This window comes from Engraulis encrasicolus, chromosome 5 (genome assembly GCF_034702125.1).
Source record: "Engraulis encrasicolus isolate BLACKSEA-1 chromosome 5, IST_EnEncr_1.0, whole genome shotgun sequence".
Classification (NCBI taxonomy): Eukaryota; Metazoa; Chordata; class Actinopteri; order Clupeiformes; family Engraulidae; genus Engraulis; species Engraulis encrasicolus.
The window spans coordinates 16,112,084-16,130,779 of record NC_085861.1 but is presented as its reverse complement, the minus strand read 5'-3'; the positions used below and the strand labels follow the sequence as shown (position 1 = coordinate 16,130,779).

Genomic DNA, 18,696 nt, shown 5'->3' with positions numbered 1-18,696 from the left:
ATGCTTCCACTCACTCCACTCACACAATACCTAGAAGTGGAAAGAGTCCTAGAGTGGAAAGTGACAGGGGTGGGGGCCATCAGATGTGTTACACGCCCATCTAATTACATTACATTAAAAAAACTACTAACCCCTCTTTGCATATGCACTTGTTGTTCTGTGTATTTCCTGTGCACTTTGTATTTGCTAGTGATGTTGGCTATGAGATTATGTCCTCTTTTGAAAGTCGCTTTGGTTATAAAGCGTCTGCCAAATGCAATGTAATTAGTATTCAACTAACATTAGACTGGGGATGGGGCTGTCCTGGGATGAAGCACAGGCCAAAGCACAAGACAGGGTTCAGTGGCATGTATGATTGCGGCCTTATGTCCCAGCCGGGACGAAGAGGATAAGCAACTAAGTAACATTAGACACTGGCTTGAGTACAATTACTTTTTTACACTTTGTGTGGAATCAACAAAACATTTCTGACTGCTCCTCTCACCAACACTTTTGTTTACAAGGTTCAACCTTTAAAAGACTTGGCTAGATATATTTATAGTGTGTTTTCTTGCACTGTTTGAAGACCTCTAAAACCTGTTTTTTTTACCGTTGTGTTTACCCTCCATTGAAAACTTGTTTGTATTACATTCATTTTACTCTCATATTATTTTTTGTTAGACTTTCCAAAATATAACCATATGTGTGACTTTTGCATAGATGTACAGTTGAAATACTTGAAAATGTCAAGGTGTTGCAAACTACTGTACCTCAACGTCTCTGACTCCAGAGGATTAAAATACAACACAATTATGATACCATTAATTTTTTATAAAGGCTAGCATTTCCTCTTTGATCAAATCAATCCATTATTAAAAGCCTACCTGGGACACTCCCATTGTCATTGTGACCCAGCACACGGTGCACACTGCATACAACAAAATTGCATTTATGCCTCACCCGTGCAAGGGGCAGTCCCAAATTGCACCCCAAGGGAGCAGTGCGGCAGAATTGTACCTGGGTCATCGAAGCAGATGGGGAAGAGAATTGGTTAATTACAGTACTCCCCCCACCAACCTGGCGGGTTCAGAGTTAAACCAGCACCCTCTGGGTCACAAGTCTGACACCCTAACCGCTTACCCATGGCTGCCCATTATGGAAGTTACATTACATTGCATTTGCCAGATGCTTTTTAACCAAAGCGACTTACAATCGAGGACATAATCATAGCCTACAACAAGATACAGGACAAAGTGCACAGATACAGAACAACAATTGTAGATTGCAGCAAGTGGGGTTCGTTTTATTGTTTGTTTGTTTTTTTTAAGGTACATTCGTATAAAGTTAAGCATTTGTGCAGAAATAATCACGAAAAAGAAGAGTCTTTTCTTGCTTCTTGAAGGTTGAGAGAGATGTGCCTGTCTTGCTACATCTTGGAGTTTGTTCCATCACTGAGGGACAATGACAGAGAACAGTCTTGACTGGGATCTCAGAGCACACGGCTGGCACCGCTAGACTGTGTTTGAAGGCGTGTAGCTCTCTGGCAGGAACAAATGGCCCTGGAATGTCCTACAGATAATGAGGAGCTATAAAAAATGCAAACAAGCCAAATACAAATAAGAATCATGTTTCCCTGCATTCCTACATGACCTTCAGGCCATGGCAACAGTTTCAGTGAAACCGATTGACAGCATTTGTAAACACAGAACAAAGGAGGTGGCCAGTAGTCTCAGACAGTCGTCACCTCTGTGTGAGCTTGTTCATATTTTAGCTGATTCAGGAAGGGACATAAGTACACCTGCGACAGCAGACTGCAACACAACCCACGTCATCCTGCAATGCTGTTCATCGGCCACAAGCTGCGTTCTCGACAGGATTTCCTGAAACAACGTAGGCTATGACTGGAGCAGTGCACCAATCACAGGAGGCTCAAGAGCAACGACGACAGCTACACTCCAAACAGAGACAGTTTGCAGTTGGTGTAGTGCGTGATTATAGGAGGGGGAAGGATAAGTGGATGCAAGCTGTGGTGATCAAGAGGACCGGACCAGTGTCCTACAAGGTAAATGTGGACACTCAAGGGGTCTGGAAACGCCATGTGGACCAGATTCTGTCTCGACCTGAGTCAGACCTTAGACACCACAGTCCACAGAAATGACACACAGGTCGTTCGGAGACAACAGGGACTGTGCGACAATAACTGGTTACATGATCTCAGGTAATTTCCCCTGTCATAATTGTGTCAACACCATGATAAAAGGCCATTCTCCCACCCTCGCACTGGAAACATTTTTTCAGTGAAGGGAAGGATCACATGCCGCACGTCTTCAGTTGTTTATATGCTGAAATGTTCTTGTGGTCTTTGCTACGTAGGTAAAACCAACCGCGAATTAAGACTGAGAATAGCCTAACTGATTTAACTATTGTTATTTTCTTTATGATTCACATGTAGCCTATATATATTTTTTCCCCACTGCTTACAATTAGCTGACGTCATGACTGGTCCTTTTAAAAAACACCCTGCCTACATCCTCTGTAAGACGCTGAAGAAAGCTTAGGCCATAACGTCTGTCTGTCATGCTGACCCCCTAGAATAAAATACAAGAATTACTCCTGAAAGTGTGGCTTTTCTACTACATAAGACAGGGGTGGGGAACCTTTTTCATCCGAGGGGTCACTTCAAATTCATCCGAGGGCCGTATTATGAACACAAACCAGGATTTTCCCCTGCACTTTAGGCCTATATTTAGGCAGATACCTTTAAAGGCCAACTTCCGATAAAACTCAGTTTTACTCACTCCTTTCGAAGATCGGACGGTCACCCCAAGTTAAACTCACTTGCAAGGCTCTCATAGCGGTGCGTCAACTCTCCTGGCTGTGTTTCCCGGTGTTTCCCAATTTACATTAATAATGCAGAGAAACGAGCGAATCACGAAAGCCTTTCTGTGTTTCGTCACGTCGAAAGAAGGCGTTGCCCACAAAGGTTTATATCGACCCATTTATCTAAAAACATGTCGAGTATTTTTTTTCTGCTTGTTTTCAAAACAAGCAACGTCTGGTGGCCCGAAACATAGCTTAGCTTAGCTATCAGCTGGTTGCTACTCTCAGGTACACACACAGCACAAAGCCTCATATATAAAGCCAACTCACTCTGGTTGCTCCGTGCCTGCAGCAAGCCTAGGGGTCGCTGTCGAAAGAGCACAGCTTTGAATGGAGCCTGCACGCCTCCGCTGGCGCCCCTATAGTGCAGTACCACCCGGGGAAGTGGCAACTCTGTTTGCCATTACATTCCCTCCAAGAACTAGAGGACTGAGCCAATCAGAGACGCGTTTCTTCGAGAGCAGGAGGAGTGAGCCAATCATTTCCACGAGAAACACGGAACACTCTCTCGTTTCTCCACAAGCCACCTTGCCAGCTTGCAAAAACGTCTTGAAACAAAGCAACCAGTGCGTTTTTTAAAACAGGACCAACGCGTAACACATTCAATAACATTGGGGAACACGGCAGTATTAATGAAATAACGTTGAGAGGCGATCTTTAAAACAGTCCCCACCTTCTCTAAGACCCCTGAATATAACTTAATTGTGTTGCAAATGTTATATTTAAAATTCCTTCTCAAAATATGTCATATTTCATGTGAAGCTGCTTAACATTAAAATCATACCGGGGGCCGGATAAAACGACCTCAAGGGCCGCAAATGGCCCTTGAGACAGAGGGTCCCCACCCCTGGGATTGGATGATTGCCAGTTCGTTACAGGGATCAGTGTGTTGAGTAATAATGTTTAGGCCTACTTATTTAGCCTACACTATAGGGAGACCGGGGTAAGATGAGCCTCGAGGTAAGATGAGCCACCCCCTTTTTCTCAAAAATGGTTAATACATTTTAACATGTCACCACATTCTAAGGTGGTGGAAATCCTTTTCTAACACCAGTGAAAAAGTGAAGCATGTGCCAAATTTGGCAAGAGAGATATTTGTAAAAATGTGTTTTTTTGCTCTTTAAGTGAATTCCATGTATATTCAAAACATGGATGATTTAGAGAAAACAAAAATAGAACAATTTCTGGTCTCATCATATCTGAAATGTGACTTACGCTATTAGCCTATATGAGTGATATTTAAAGTCTTTTGGCACTTTTACGATCATTTTATAAGTATTTATTTACATAATTTTGGCATCGGGGTAAGTTGAGCCTTTCAATAGAGGGTAAGTTTAGCCGCTTATCCTAATGGGATGTATAATGGTTAAACACCATGTTATGATATTTGAGCATAACCAGATAGTTTCTTTGAGATGAATGACTTTATGCATGTTTCAGCCAACTCAAACAATAATATTTATTTTTTTCTACATTGCACTCTACATTGTTTGCCACTGTATTCAAACAAAGCTGTAACCGCACAAATACACCTACCGCGACAAGAGCGAAGCGAGCGACGGAAGTAATTAACTTTGTATTGAGTCGCGCAAAAGCGATTCTGGAGACTTGAGGCGATTTGCGCGACGAGAGCGACAGTTTGAAGTTGAAATCACAGACCTGTATTAACCTAGACTGGCAATGCCCCTCGAAATTTTCGGATTTCTCAGAGCCTCAGAATCGTAGTCCGCCATCTTGGTGGAGACTCCCGTAATTACGTAATGACGTCATGCACCGATGGTTTTTTTTTAAAAGATTTTTTTTTGCAACACTGCACTGGTTCAAGATGCAGATTGTGCAGGCATACCAAGTAGATTTAATGTAATCTCCGAGAAAGGTCTATATTTGAGTATGTCTAAACGAAAGAACAGAAAAGAGATACTCACTCGGGGAGTGTCGTTTCTTTGTTTTACTGAAGCCGGATCTTTCAAGTTGTGTCTTTCGTCTGGTCTGGCACTTTCTAATTGGAAGTATTGAACTAGACCTTAACGTCTTTAGAGGAAGTCCAAATTAAAGTTCCATAAAAGTATCGCTCTCAAGGGGCTCGTGTGTTATTTTCACAGCTGCGATGTGTTTGGTAATTAACATGTCGTGTTCCATGGTCGGTTAAATTTCACATATCTTCACCTTCCCTTATACAATGTTGTAGTTCATGTGTTGCGTGTCCTTGTACACAGCGTTATGTTGGTGTCATGTAATACGAAAAGACCACTCTGCCCTAGGTTAAAGTTGGACCAGGCCATGTGTAACGTCTTTAGAACAATAGCTCTAGTATAAATTAATGTTCGAGAAAAGTCTCGCTCTCAAGTGGCTCGTTATTTTCACAGCTGCAATGTGTTGTTGCTAGGTTACCTTCAGCGTCCTTTTGGGGGGGGGGGTATTAACTTAATAGCACAGTACTGAAAACGTACGGCTTATTTAAGAAATATACATACCTATATACATAGTTGTCATTACATCTGAGTAAAGTACATAAAATAAGCTTTATACACGTAAGCATGGCCGATTCAGTGTCACAAATATCCACAAACCTGCATAAGCGGCAACGAAAACAGTCGGCTTCAGGGTTGCCAGATGATACTGATTATTTTTGCCCATTTTTACCCACAGACCGCCTTCCTCAGCGGCCCGATTGGGCGGGAAACCGCCCGATCTGGCAAGACCACTCAGCTTCTGGCTCTCTAATAAAACGTTTGGTGGTAGTGAGGGTAATTTCATTAGTGGAGTGAGAATTTAGACGTTACGACTTGTCAAAATCTTACAAAAAATGATTGAAACCCACTTTGATAACGTTGTAATCACCGTTTGAAATCGTATGCATTCCTATGGCTCACAGCTGCGATAGTCTCCACTAGGCGGAGCTACGTCTGTGGGAGGAGCCCACAGGGCGCGAAAAAGGTAAAGATGGCTGCGCCCAGTCAGTCCGAAAAGCTGCCACTGGCTAGAACCGCCCATTGCCAGTCTAGGTTAATCTAGGTCTGTGGTTGAAATCCTTTCAATTTTCTATGACGCGGTTCGGCGACCAGCCGCAACAGCCAATGACTGTATAGAGGTCAGTGACCACAGCCAATGGGAATGTACGGATATATTCTAGTCTCTTCAATCGCTCGTATCGCTTGCTGCTGCACTCTGTCGCTTGAATCGCATCGCGCCTGGTCTATTTATGCGGTAAAAGCCCACAATATTCTTTGGCATAGTTATGTTGCTTTAGTTGCTTTATTTCACAGATTCATTAGCTAAATTTGTTGTAATAAATAAACTTGTTTTGCTGAGATTTTTGCCTGGGCTCAATTTACCCCAAGCAGTGGGTCATCTAAGTGGAGCCACCTGAAAAAAAATATTTTTAAAATGCAATATAATTTTAACCATGACAGTTTATCAATTACTTTTGCTCTAATAGTAACAGTACACTTTGAAATTTGGTATGATGTGAAAATTTTAACCAATTACGGCTTTATCGCTTGGCTGTGACGAAAAAGTGGCTCAACTTACCCCGGCCTCCCCAGGGAGCAACATAACAATTATCATTGTCCAACCTTGCCACCAATAAATTCCTTCCAATCTGTTCTCTGTTTATCTTCTTAAGGTGTAGTAGAGAGTGTTATACAGCTGACGCATCACTGTTCGATGAGAGGTGCCATTGTTGTCTGAAGTATCGGTCAATTCTCGACTATGTCACATGTCGCCCGGTGATCCTAATCTGCTCATGTCGTTTCAATCAGGTTTTCTCCGCCAAACCTGTGTGTTGCTTGTCTCCAAAAAGATTTGAGGGTTTAGCGAAGATTTTAGACACTTTATTTTGGGTGCGACTGCATGCTTGAAGTGGTTTGGCCTCTGTGCTTGTGTGCTGTCCCCCCTTGTGTTTTTTTGGAAGTCTGCATGTGTGCGTAGGCCTACATGTCTGTGTGAGTGCATCTGTGTGCAGAGGTGCATCTTGTCACCAGGCTGGGCAGCTAGCCACGTGGGCCCCCCAAGCCCCAATATGGTGAATAACAGCTCACACTTCACTACGGTATGGCAATTTTGTTTCAAATGTTGGTTCCTTTGAATTTTCGCTTGGGGCCCCATATTACCTTAGAATTGCCTCTGTCGGTGTGAGTGCATCTGCATGTGTGTATGCATGCATTTGTTGTGCATGAGAGCGAGAGAGAGCGAGACAGAGACAGAGACATTAGGATTACGCTGTGCTCCTCTACATATACATAAGTACCAGCTTGTTTACATCCTCTTTTTGAGATGTTTTGGGTAAAATCTTTTTTGACATGCAATAAAATAATAAAAAAAAACTATGTAAAAAAATCCAGTTTTTCAGAGCAGAGGTGTGAAGGGGCAGGTGTGTGTGTGTGTGTGTGTGTGTGTGTGTGTGTGTGTGTGTGTGTGTGTGTGTGTGTGTGTGTGTGTGTGTGTGTGTGTGTGTGTGTGTGTGTGTGTGTGTGTGTGTGTGTGTGTGTGTGAGTCAGTGCTTGAGTGAGTGAGTGATGGAAAGAGAGAGTGTGAGGCACAAATTGGAACATTATTTCCAGAGAAAAAATCCTGACATATTCAGTTGTGAAGTCCCAAGGAAATGCGTCAAAGGTATGTGTAGTGTGGTTAACAGTTTGTAATTCAGATGTATGCATGTGCATCATGGTCGAAAAAGGTGTTGGCCTCCCTGCCAGTCTGGTAGGCCCTCAGCACCAAGTCAACAATCCTGGTGGGAGTTTTTGAGCTTTGAGGTTTTTTTAGATATTCAATTTTTAATTTTTCAATTTATCATAATTCATACTCTGAGGGTTGTTGTATTCCTAGCTGATTGTGTAATTTTGTAGAGCCAGAAAAGAGCTTTCAAACAACACCACAGACAGCTTTTTGTGACTAACACTGACTGATATAATCAAGGCTGAATGTATAGTGTCCTACCCTCATATGTAAACCTTCGCTAGTCTGTTTCTCCCTTAATATTAGTGTCAGATTCAAACCAATGCAGTTCTGGGATGCCTCGCTACTAAAACGGCACACCAAGTATGATTGAAATCCGTGACGGTCGAGTCCCAAAGTGTCTGATTTCACGTGAAGTGACCCTATTGATGTAAGCAACCAACTAGTTATGGTGATTGTTTGTTGTGGAAATGTTTCCCATATTATGCAATGCTAAATAACATTTTAGCATTTTACAGTCATTTAGTTCAGGTGTCCATTGTAACAGTTATAAAAAAGAGACATCAACATTTTCTTCCAGATATTATTTCAGCTCTAAAGTGGTTAACAATTTTACATGTCTGAGCTGTCAGCCAATCATAAGCTTGACACTCAAACCACCCAAGGATTTATTAAGCATTATAAGTGAGATTTATACACTTATTCATCAATGTTGATATAATGCAAAATGGAGCGGCAAAAGTATGATGTGACATGGGCTTCACATAAAAGTGTTTGGCCTACCTAGGCTATAGGATGTTGTGAAGGAAAGGGTGTTTCTTTCACTGCGTGCAAGGTGTCAATTCTTGTGTAGTGACAGTCAAAATTACAGGGGAAAAAACCTGTATGTTCTTACCCACATACTACAGGATCACAACTCAAGGCTGAGGTATAACACACTGTCTCGGCCAACTCTATACTACTAGACTCTACTACATTACTTCACTACTACACTCACGGTACTTCAAAAGAGTGCTCAAAGGCAGTAAAGGAACTTTTTTCCAAAGGAAAGGAAAATCTTGGCATGCCATTCTTCTTCCTAATTATTTTTGAGCAACTCCTTTCACTATTTCCTTCTTCAGTTAAACTTTTTCCTCACATTGACCAAGTCAACTGTACAGCGTTTCTTCAGGGTCCTTTGCGATTTCCATCTTCCGTTCCCACTTTCCTCCTACTTCTTCAACTGAGCCTACACTGTACAGCTACAGTGCTCCCTCAAGGTTGCAGGACGACCTTGGCAAGGCATCTGCTGTGACGACCGTGCCCAACTGACTGCCCCCGTCATCAGGATGAATCGTCTACAACTGCTCCTCTGCTGCATGGCCCTCTGGGGTACAAACTTCTCTCAGGTACCTACAGTGCATCATGCAGATGTATGATGTTCATAATGTCTAGCTGTTATAGTAAAACTTTGCTTTTTCTTATACTTCAGACATTCAAAAAAATTGTATCTTTTACCTGACATGGTTTGACGGTATACTGTAGCTTCCGTCGAAGAAAAACCGACGTATCCATCATGCAATCACTAGTTTTTTGTTTATTTCTTTGTCAGTTAATTTAGATATTTTGGGGTCTTTTGGGCCTTTACTGGATACACAGTAAACTTTGCAGTTTTTTGCAGTCGCACATTATACATTTCTGAAAATAGGGCCCCACAAGGGTGCGGGGCCCACCGGTGAGTCAGTTCTGCTCCACTCATTTTGAGGGCCTCCTTTAAGGCAAAAGTGCCTGGGCCCTATTTTGCCCCCAGTCCAACCCAGCCCTGGTCAGGGGATTGCATGCCGACACCCGACATTGCTCCAGGAACTGTGACCAATACCATGTAGTAACTGTGGGGTGCTTTGGCTAAAAGCAGGGGTGGATCTACAGTGTGGGAGCAGGGCATTTGCCTCTGGGCCCAGGAGCCTGGGCCTGGTGTTCAACTCTGCTACTTGGCATCAGTGCTTAATTTGAGGGGGAGCAAGGGGGAGCTAGCTCCGGAACCTCAGATGAGAGCTCCGGAACCTTGGATGGAACCTCAGGGAAAGACATCACAGATCCCCCCTGCTGGGGGAGCCACCCATCCTCTGTGCTCCGGGATCTCCCACTTGACAAATTAAGCACTGCTTGGCATCCATTGCATTTATGCCTCACGCGGGGGGCAGCAAGGGGGCAGCCCCAAATGGCACCCAAAGGGAGCACTGCCGCAGGATGGTACCTCAGTCATAGAGGCGGATGGGGAAGAGTGCTGATTAATTACTCCCCCCACCAACCTGGCAGGTTGGGAGTTGAGTCAGCAACCCTTGGGCTACAAGTCTGACACCAACCGCTTACCCACGACTGCCCATTATGCAAGTCACATTACATTGCATTTGCCAGACGCTTTTTAGCCCACTGACGCCTGAAGCATCTGCAGAAATGGTCCTAAATGCCTTAACCCTTTTTAGGAAAAGATACGGTCAGCCTATAAAAACCTAAATATCTCAGCATCTGAGGCACATAAAAATAAGACATTAATTGTATTTAAAGGCTAAGACCCTCCTCTTCGATTAAACATGTTCATTCAGCTTTAACATACCAACATTTTTAATAAGATTCTGAAATCTCATGAGACTGAATAGTGAGTCATGTAGCTCCAGGTGCCAGGGTCAATGTTGCGCAATGCAACATCCAGCATCAATGGGTTAACCAAAGAGACTTACAATTGAGGACATAATAATAGCCTACAACACTTACAGATACAAAGTGCACAGAAACTACAGAACAACAAGTGCATATGCCAAGTGGGGTTAGTTTTATTGTTTGTTTTTTAAGGTACATTCGTATATATAGGGTTAAGTAGACACACACATGTGCGCACACACACATGCTCGCACATGCTTGCGCGCGCACACACACACACACACACACACACACACACACACACACACACACACACACACACACACACACACACACACACACACACACACACACACACACACACACACACACCGTGACCGTAGCCATATGAGGTAAGGGAGGTCCGGACCTCCTTGATTTTTAGGAAAAATAATATTTTTTTTATCTAAATTTTTGCATACATGTTTCAATTGACATTTTTATTTACATAGCTTTTGTGTATGGGTGAGTCTCCTTCTGACCTTTCCAACATGTACAGTAGTTGCAAAATGAATTGGTCATCAGTAGACAATCAATTTCTTCGGCCATCCTGCAGCATACAGGCCATGTGATATACTGACAGAATATCTATGCCAATTAATCAATATCAATATTACTTAAAGGTAGAGTTTGTTTTAGTAGTTTATATCAAGAAAATGTTATCGTTTCTATTTATCATCGGCATATTTCTGAGTATACCTGTTCAAAATGTCGGAAATCTATATTTTCCCTACTTCCATACTTTTCTTTATTTTGATAGATCAGTAGATGTTACTTTATTCTAGTAAATATTCATTGAAATATCAAAGTTGTAAATGGGCATGCATTTTCAAAATAAATGATAAAATGGCATATTGCACTGTGCACTGTGTAATATATCTCCAGAATTGATTTGCCCATCCACAAATGTTACCTTTTTCATGAATACTTACTCATGAATACCACCATCAAATTCTAAGTATTCATTATGACTGCGAAAATTGCACTTTTCATACATGAAAAAGGGGATACTACACAGTGCACTCTGCACGCACTATAGACCTCCCTTATTTACAACTCCTGGCTACGGCCATGACACACACACACACACAATATGCTACAGAGTCTGCCCCGGAATTATGCCAGCTCAATCCTTTATGAAGAAAATAGTCACGAAAAAGAAGAGTCTTTACTTGCTTCTTGAAGGTTGAGAGAGATGTGCCTGTCTTGCTACATCTTGGAGTTTGTTCCATCACTGAGGGACAATGACAGAGAACAGTCTTGACTGGGATCTCTTAGAGCGCACGGCTGGCACCGCTAGACTATTTTTGTTGGAGCAGTGTAAGCTCTCTGACAGGAACAAATGGCCTTCGCTTCGAATGCAGCCTACTTCAGATAAGGTGGGGTTATAAAATAATGCAAACAAGCCAAATGCAAATAAGAATCATGTGAACCCTCCATTAAATGACCTTCCACAGGAGAGGTAAGGTGGTTTGTACTTCATCTGGCTCAAGCATAGTTAAAAGTAAAAGTAGAAGTTAATTAATGGCGTAAGTATAACACTAGTGATATTAGCTGTTCACCATTGAGAATACATATCACTGTGGTACACCCGTTCTTACAATGTATGCAATGATGTAGGTCTACTCTGTTGTTACTGAAAAACTAAAAAACTGTTACTAAAATGTATAATAATAATAATAATAATAATAATAATAATAATAATTATTATTATTATTATTATTAGTACAAGGCGAACAGCCCAAGCGATGGCTCTGTGCCGGTGTGGCATGCTATCTGGATCCGTACCAGGTGGCGACTGCAGATGTTAGAATCAATGGTGATTGGTCGTATGTAATGTCACTGTTAATTTAGATTGATAGCATTTAGTTTTGACCAATCGCAGTGTTTCTATAATCTGGAGTCACCACTTGATACAGGGCTCCAGATAGTCTTTCACACCGGCAAGTCCAAAACATCTCGTAGTTTATTAGAAGAGGGGAGGGAACAAGTCTGGTCAAGGGCCCGACTCGCATACCGGTATGTCCACTGGCTAAACCGCTGGGGAGAGACGAGACCACAGACCTATTTAGATAGGCCTATGTGGACGAGACTGCCAAATTCATCACATATAGTTTAGGGATCAAGTCATTGCTTTACACTGTGGTGATAGTCCTGTGTTCAGGTGTGTTGCTCCATGTCATAGGTCTATCTAGTTATGTACTATAATTTCAAATTTGGTTTGTTCTTTTTTCCTCCATGCAAATTGTCAGATGACTCCATATTTGACATCATCAAAAGGGAACCTAACATTGCACAAGAGGAGAATTAAAACAAAGGCAGCGTTGTTTGATCATTTGCAATTCAAATGAGGAGACTGGTGGAAAACTGGTGGACCAAACAGACGAGGACTCAAGTGTGTCACGTTACAGTTTATTAAGGGTCCAGAGGGGAGGAGAAGGGTGTGTGTGTGTGTGTGTGTGTGTGTGTGTGTGTGTGTGTGTGTGTGTGTGTGTGTGTGTGTGTGTGTGTGTGTGTTTGTTTGTGTGTAGAGGCACATTTTGTCACCAGGCTAGGCAGGCAGCCGCTTGGGGCCCCAAGCCACTATGGTAAACAACGGCTCACTTAAAACTACAATAGTGGTGATTTTGGTTCAAATGCTCATTCCTTTGGATTTTTGCTTGGGGCCCCCAGGTGAGCCTAGAAACGTCTGTCTGTGTGTGTGTTTGTGCGCGTGCGTGCGTGCGTGCGTGCACCCGCGCGCGAGCGTGTGTGTGTGTGTGTGTGTGTGTGTGTGTGAGAGAGTGTGTCAGTGTTCCAGAGGGTGCAGACGATCTGACAAACAGAAAGACAGGACTAGATTGTGATGCAGTTAAACGAGAGACGATGAGCAGAGAGCAGGTGATAGAAAGTAATTAGGGCTCACTACCAGGTAGAGAGAGAATCAGATAGACAGACAGGGACAAAACCAGACACAGAGAGAGAACCAGGCAGGCACAGAGAGAGAGAGAGACAGAGAGAGAGAGAGAGACAGAGACAGAGACGCAAAGAAGCAGACAGAGAGAAATGGAGAGATATAGTCAAGGGAGTAACAAGCTAACTCACAGACGCTGGAGAGTAAGCTCATGACACACAGCTGACTTCATATCAGCTGACTACAGTACAGTCAAAGAACTTGTGCTCCACTACACTCTTAAACAGTGCAGAAACCATGTAGATGTAAAATAATATATTGTGGTGGCTACATTTGATGACAATGTGTTTGATGACAATGTGTTCAACTCAATTACATCGTGCTACAACAAAGGCTACAACAAAGGCTACACTTTGGGTACAAAAGCTATGCTATGCTGGCTCTCTGATATCTTGTTGTCTAAAAAGGCGGACTAAAAAGCCATCACATTTCTGGGATATGCACCGTTCATTTCAAGTAGGGCTGGGACATTAACGCGTTAATATAGATGAATTCATTACAAAAAATTTACGCGATTAAAAAATTAACTCATTTTAATCGCACTATAATATCGCTACATAGTTCTGGATTAGACCAGTAGAGGGTAGTAAGTATTACGTCTGATGGTGAACAGCCTGCTGAAATTGAAGAGTTCTCTCTTCTTTTAAAAATGAACGATATTTTTAGATTAAGCTTATTTATTGTAATTATTGAAAATTCATGTGAAAAAATAATACTTTCACTGTTCTGAAGTCAGATATTTAAATGTGATAAAAGTGTGATTAATTCGATAAATTCATTTCAAAGCCTACAGATTATTTCGATTAAAAATTTAGTCCCAGCCCTAATTTCAAGCAACCAACCTTGCCACCAATAAATTCCTTCAAGACTGTTCTCTGGTAATCCTTTTAAGATTTGGTTGAGAGTACCAGGGCCGCTGAAAGCTTTGACCGGGCCTGGGGCAAAATCAACTGAAAGGGGCCCCCTCACAATGCATACAATTCTATGAGAGCCTAACTCTTGGGCCCCCTCTCTCTTTGGGCTGGGACAACTGACCCCTTTGCCCCCCTCACCCCTCCCCAACCTCCATCAGCTTCCCTGGAGCAGAGCTGCTGCTAAGGTTTTGGAAGCTCTGAGCATAACTGGTCAGGAGCCCCCCCCCTCATAATTGAATAATAATAATAATAATAATAATAATAATAATAATAATAATAATAATCATAATAATAATAATGGTAATGATCTATTAACTAATAAATAAATGTTTTCTAAGTAATTCAATATTTTTTTCATGACGTTTTTTAGTCAATCTCAATGTAAGAGGCCCCAATTTTGGGGGCAAAGTGGTTGGTGCCCCATGCACTGGTTGGTGCCCTGAGCACTCTGTGTACTCTGCCTATGTCTAGCAGCGGCCCTGCCAGTTCACACGTCACTAAGAACACGCCCCTGACATTGGCGACAGTTTCAACCTGTTGAACCACTTTGTAAACACAGAACAAAGCAGGTGGAAATATTCCCAGGAAGTCATACGGTGTCAGGACAACACGGACCCATCTCTATGTGAGCTTTTTCATATTGTAGCTGATTCATAAAAATTAATATCTTAAATGTAGGATGTACAACTTTGTACATGGTCGGGGGGGCTTCTCTAGGTAAACAAGACATGTTTGGTTGTAATACTTACCTATATGTACCTACTCTTTTTTGTAACAGCAGATGAATCACAAATTGATGACCCGTGTTATCCTGGTTGTGTGTAAGTGTTCTTTTAATCACTCTTACTATTTTGTACAACTTTGCGCAGAGCCTATATTATAACCTTACTATCATCAGAATTGTAATGGCTATGTCATAGTAGTGAATAGTGCAATAGCAAATAGTGAATAGGCCTGCCGGCGACCCCATCTGCACAAAGAGGCCACAGCAATCCCCTGTTGGTAACACCTAAGACTCATTCAACTTATTTATCCTCAACAGGCATACAACAAATCCAGAGCTTGTCGGTAAGGTACATCGACGAGCAGCCGATCTATGTGTCCGTGGGCAGGGACCTTGTGCTGGAGACGGTCATTGAGAAACTCCCTCAGGAGAAAGTCTTAATGGTGACATGGGAGCGCACCAGTGACGCTGGGGCCAGGAGACTGGCCACCATTCCTGGGAAGACCCAGGATTCCCGAATCAGCACGGCGAAGGACGGAGCCACTCTCAGGATATCTGGCCTTCAGGAGTCTGACTTTGGACATTACACCATCACCGTGACCGACCAGGACGGCACGCAGACATTTAAGGGAAAGGATGTGAGAAAAAATGGTAAGGTGGTCTGAGTTTCAGGGTGGATGAAAAAATGTTGTATAAAAGCATGCTGGGTTTGTTTTCTTAAAAAACCAGTTTGGTTGCATGTCTTTTACTGACACACAAGAGTGACGTAGAAAAAATTCCATCTAATTCCGTCATGCAAGTCCCTCTCTTTGTTACACTGCTAATCACTCGTTCATTGCAGGTTGCTTGGTTAACACCTCACAAGTGATAGTCTGGAGGCTACCTATGCATTTTCTCATAGGAAAGGTGTGGTTTCCAATTACCCGTGGCCATTTATTGGGCGTTACGGATGTGCTATTTGGCACATATGTTGCCCATAACCAATTGTGGCAGTTGTATCAATTCAAATACACATTCAGTCATTGGTTTTTCACACCACCCAGCTCTCTGATTGGAGCCCAGGATCTGGTACCCTCGCTGAGGGATAGAATCCATGCTGTCTTTCAGATACAGTAGGAATGATTGTGCAAAGCAGCATGGGATTTCCTTGGCTACATTGCAGAGGGAGTGGGGTTGTCAAGCCTCATTATGACCTAATCTAGCCAGGCTTTTTGTTGCCACCTAGCGCTTAATTTCATTCCAGCCACCACGGCCGGTACCAGAGATATACTGTATGTAGCAGACCACTCTGAAACCCTGGACACACAAGTTTGCACCCCAGGAGAATGATGTCCATTTGTAGCCACAGTTGTAGTTAAGCAAATATGTTACAACGGAAATTGAAAAAAAAAATGTTATGGGTGTATTTGCATCTTGAACTAACACAGCACCCCAGGAGAATTATGTCCATTTGTAGTTCAGCAAATATGTTACAACGGAAGAGCAGCAACTGGTAAAATTGAAAAAAAAATCTTATCGGTGTATTTGTTTATCCCTCCATCTTGAAGACTTGATGAGGTTGCTTGGCAACACACACTAACACAGCCCCCTTTTACTTGCCTATTGGCTTAAAGGATCCAAGGCATAAACGAATAACGCTGTGAGAGGTCAGACTGTTTCTACAAAAATATACTAAAATAGACCTGGCTGTGGACCCTGTACTTTCTGAAAACTTTGTACTATAAGTAATATCCATATAAGTCACTTTGGATGAAAGCATCTGCTACAGTACATACACTGAAATCAATGTAATGTCACATAAGTTGTACTAGTCTGTGGTCACAGAGAAGTGAAGCAGGCCTGGAATTTCGTCATTTAAGGGGCAAGGCCTCTTGGCCTTTTGAGTTGTCATTTTTTTAAGGGCACATAGGCCAAAAGCCAGGGCACCAAGGCCATAGATTAAAACATTTTTTTTTCGAGCAGTCAAATTGAAATATAACCAGTATATCATCAGGCTGGCTGATGTTAATTTAGAGCAAATGAAGTGCAAAATACAAGACTGTGTGAAGGGTAGTGTGACCATATTCGTGCCAGCAAAAAGGAGGACATGTTTTTGGCCGGGGGGTTTGGGGGTCCTCCCCCAAGAAAATGTGTGTTTCTCAGATGCAATTTCATGCATTTTCATGTCGTCTAATCAATTAGGCGTCAGAGAGGGCATTAAGGCCACTGTGGCCTTATGGCAGATATATTTTTCAAGGGCACAAGGCCAAAGTGGGAGGGCACGAGGGCACACCATGGCCCTCATGAAATTCCTGCCCCGCAGTGAAGTAAGAGGCTCGCTGATAGTCTTGGTCAGGCCTGAGGTCCCAGCATCACACCATCCCAGTGGTGTAGTGTACTTTTTTTGTGGTGGGTATACTGTATATTTGAGCAGTTTTTGAAGTGGGTATACTGTAAATATTTGTGCTATTCTAAATAATGGATCAATCAATTTTAAGTGGGTATACTGAAATCCCTGAAATTTAGAAGTGGGTATACTCCGTATACTCGCGTTGTACGTAGATTACACCACTGCACCAACCCCCAGGTACCTGTACAGGTACAGATTTCGAAGCAGTTGGGTAAAAAGATGTTGGTGTGAGAGGGAGAGCAAGTAGCAACTAATCGAAGAGCGTTTATTACAGTAAGATACACTGCACATCAAACTCTGTCTTCTCTGGAGTGTGCTCAAGGTTGGTCTCCTAAGGGAGCATTGTTCCATCCTCCTTCTCTTTATGTGCCGTACGTTTGGTGATGGCTTGCAAAATATACGCTCTACCGCCATCTACAGTACAGAGGAAAGAGAACTCCATTTATTCTCAATCTCAACCATAAGTCTTCAAAGGTCTCCTAATCGAAGGCCTCCTAAAGACGCGTTCAGCTGACATCACATGGATCCAGGAAATGCACAGGCTTGAAGTACATTACTCTACTTAGAAGCTTTTTGAACTAGTGCTTTTACATTATTCATTACTCCAGTGGTTCCCAAACTGGGGGGTCGGGACCCCTAGGGCGGTTGTGGAGGTACTTCAGGGAGGCAATTAATGGTTAATTAACCCTCTGGTTGTGTTAGAAACATGGTTACGTTCAATGTGTTAACGGTCAAAACTGACCGCCTACAAAAGGTTACAAAGGTTAATAATAAGGTTAATAAATAAAAGGTTAATAATACATTTATTAAAAATCTGTTTTACATATATATTGATCACATTTCCAAAGTGATTTAAATGTTCTTTTGCTTTGTTTTATCATTTTGTAGCCTTTTTTTCTTATCTTGCACCAATTCGTTTTCTTAAATTTCTGTTCTAATAGTGAAAAAAGTCAAATAAAAAAAAATTAATTCACATTTCAGTTTAATTCTTAATATTTCTAACATCATTGACAATAATAAACTACATCTCATCATAGACATGGTGATGTTTTAGTTGCAATAACACAGTAAAATGCTCTTGTCGCTGTGGAATATTAAATTTGATATAAAATAAAAAGGACATTCCTGTGTTGAAAAAACATTATTATAACAACCCTTGCCCTGAAAGCTATGCCAAAGCCTGTTCCATCCAGGACAATGTAGCCCACTCCCCCAATCCCAACTATTTCATGTGTGTGGTTCCTGTGAGTTCAATTCAGCTGTTCAAAGACCCAAAACATGAGTAGTAAAAAAGCCGCACTCCCAGATCAGTTTCTTGCAGTTTTAATACTGGGTTAGCATGGCAGACAGACAGACGTTTCGGCATAAGCCTTCTTCAGTGTCTAAGAAGACTTATGCCGAAACGTCTGTCTGTCTGCCATGCTAGCCCAGTATTAAAACTGCAAGAAACTGATCCGGGAGTGCAGCTTTTTTACTACTCATGAACTTTGCTGTTTGCTCG

The 18,696-nt window shown here is 42.2% G+C and overlaps 1 protein-coding gene across 2 annotated transcripts in view; it reads left to right on the top strand.

Moving 5' to 3' along the window:
* The window catches only part of LOC134449021 (uncharacterized), a 45,305-nt gene that overhangs the window by 21,100 nt on the left and 5,509 nt on the right, over positions 1-18,696 (top strand). The window contains exons 1-3 of one of the 2 annotated variants that reach the window (XM_063198758.1): positions 14,419-14,707; positions 14,861-14,903; positions 15,125-15,457. The exons of the other annotated variant lie outside the window; for it this stretch is intronic. Of the exons in view, the coding sequence (XP_063054828.1) occupies positions 14,864-14,903; positions 15,125-15,457 (373 nt within the window). The 5' untranslated portion in view covers positions 14,419-14,707; positions 14,861-14,863. Of the gene's footprint in view, positions 1-14,418; positions 14,708-14,860; positions 14,904-15,124; positions 15,458-18,696 lie in introns of those variants that run through there. 2 annotated transcript variants of the gene reach the window in all.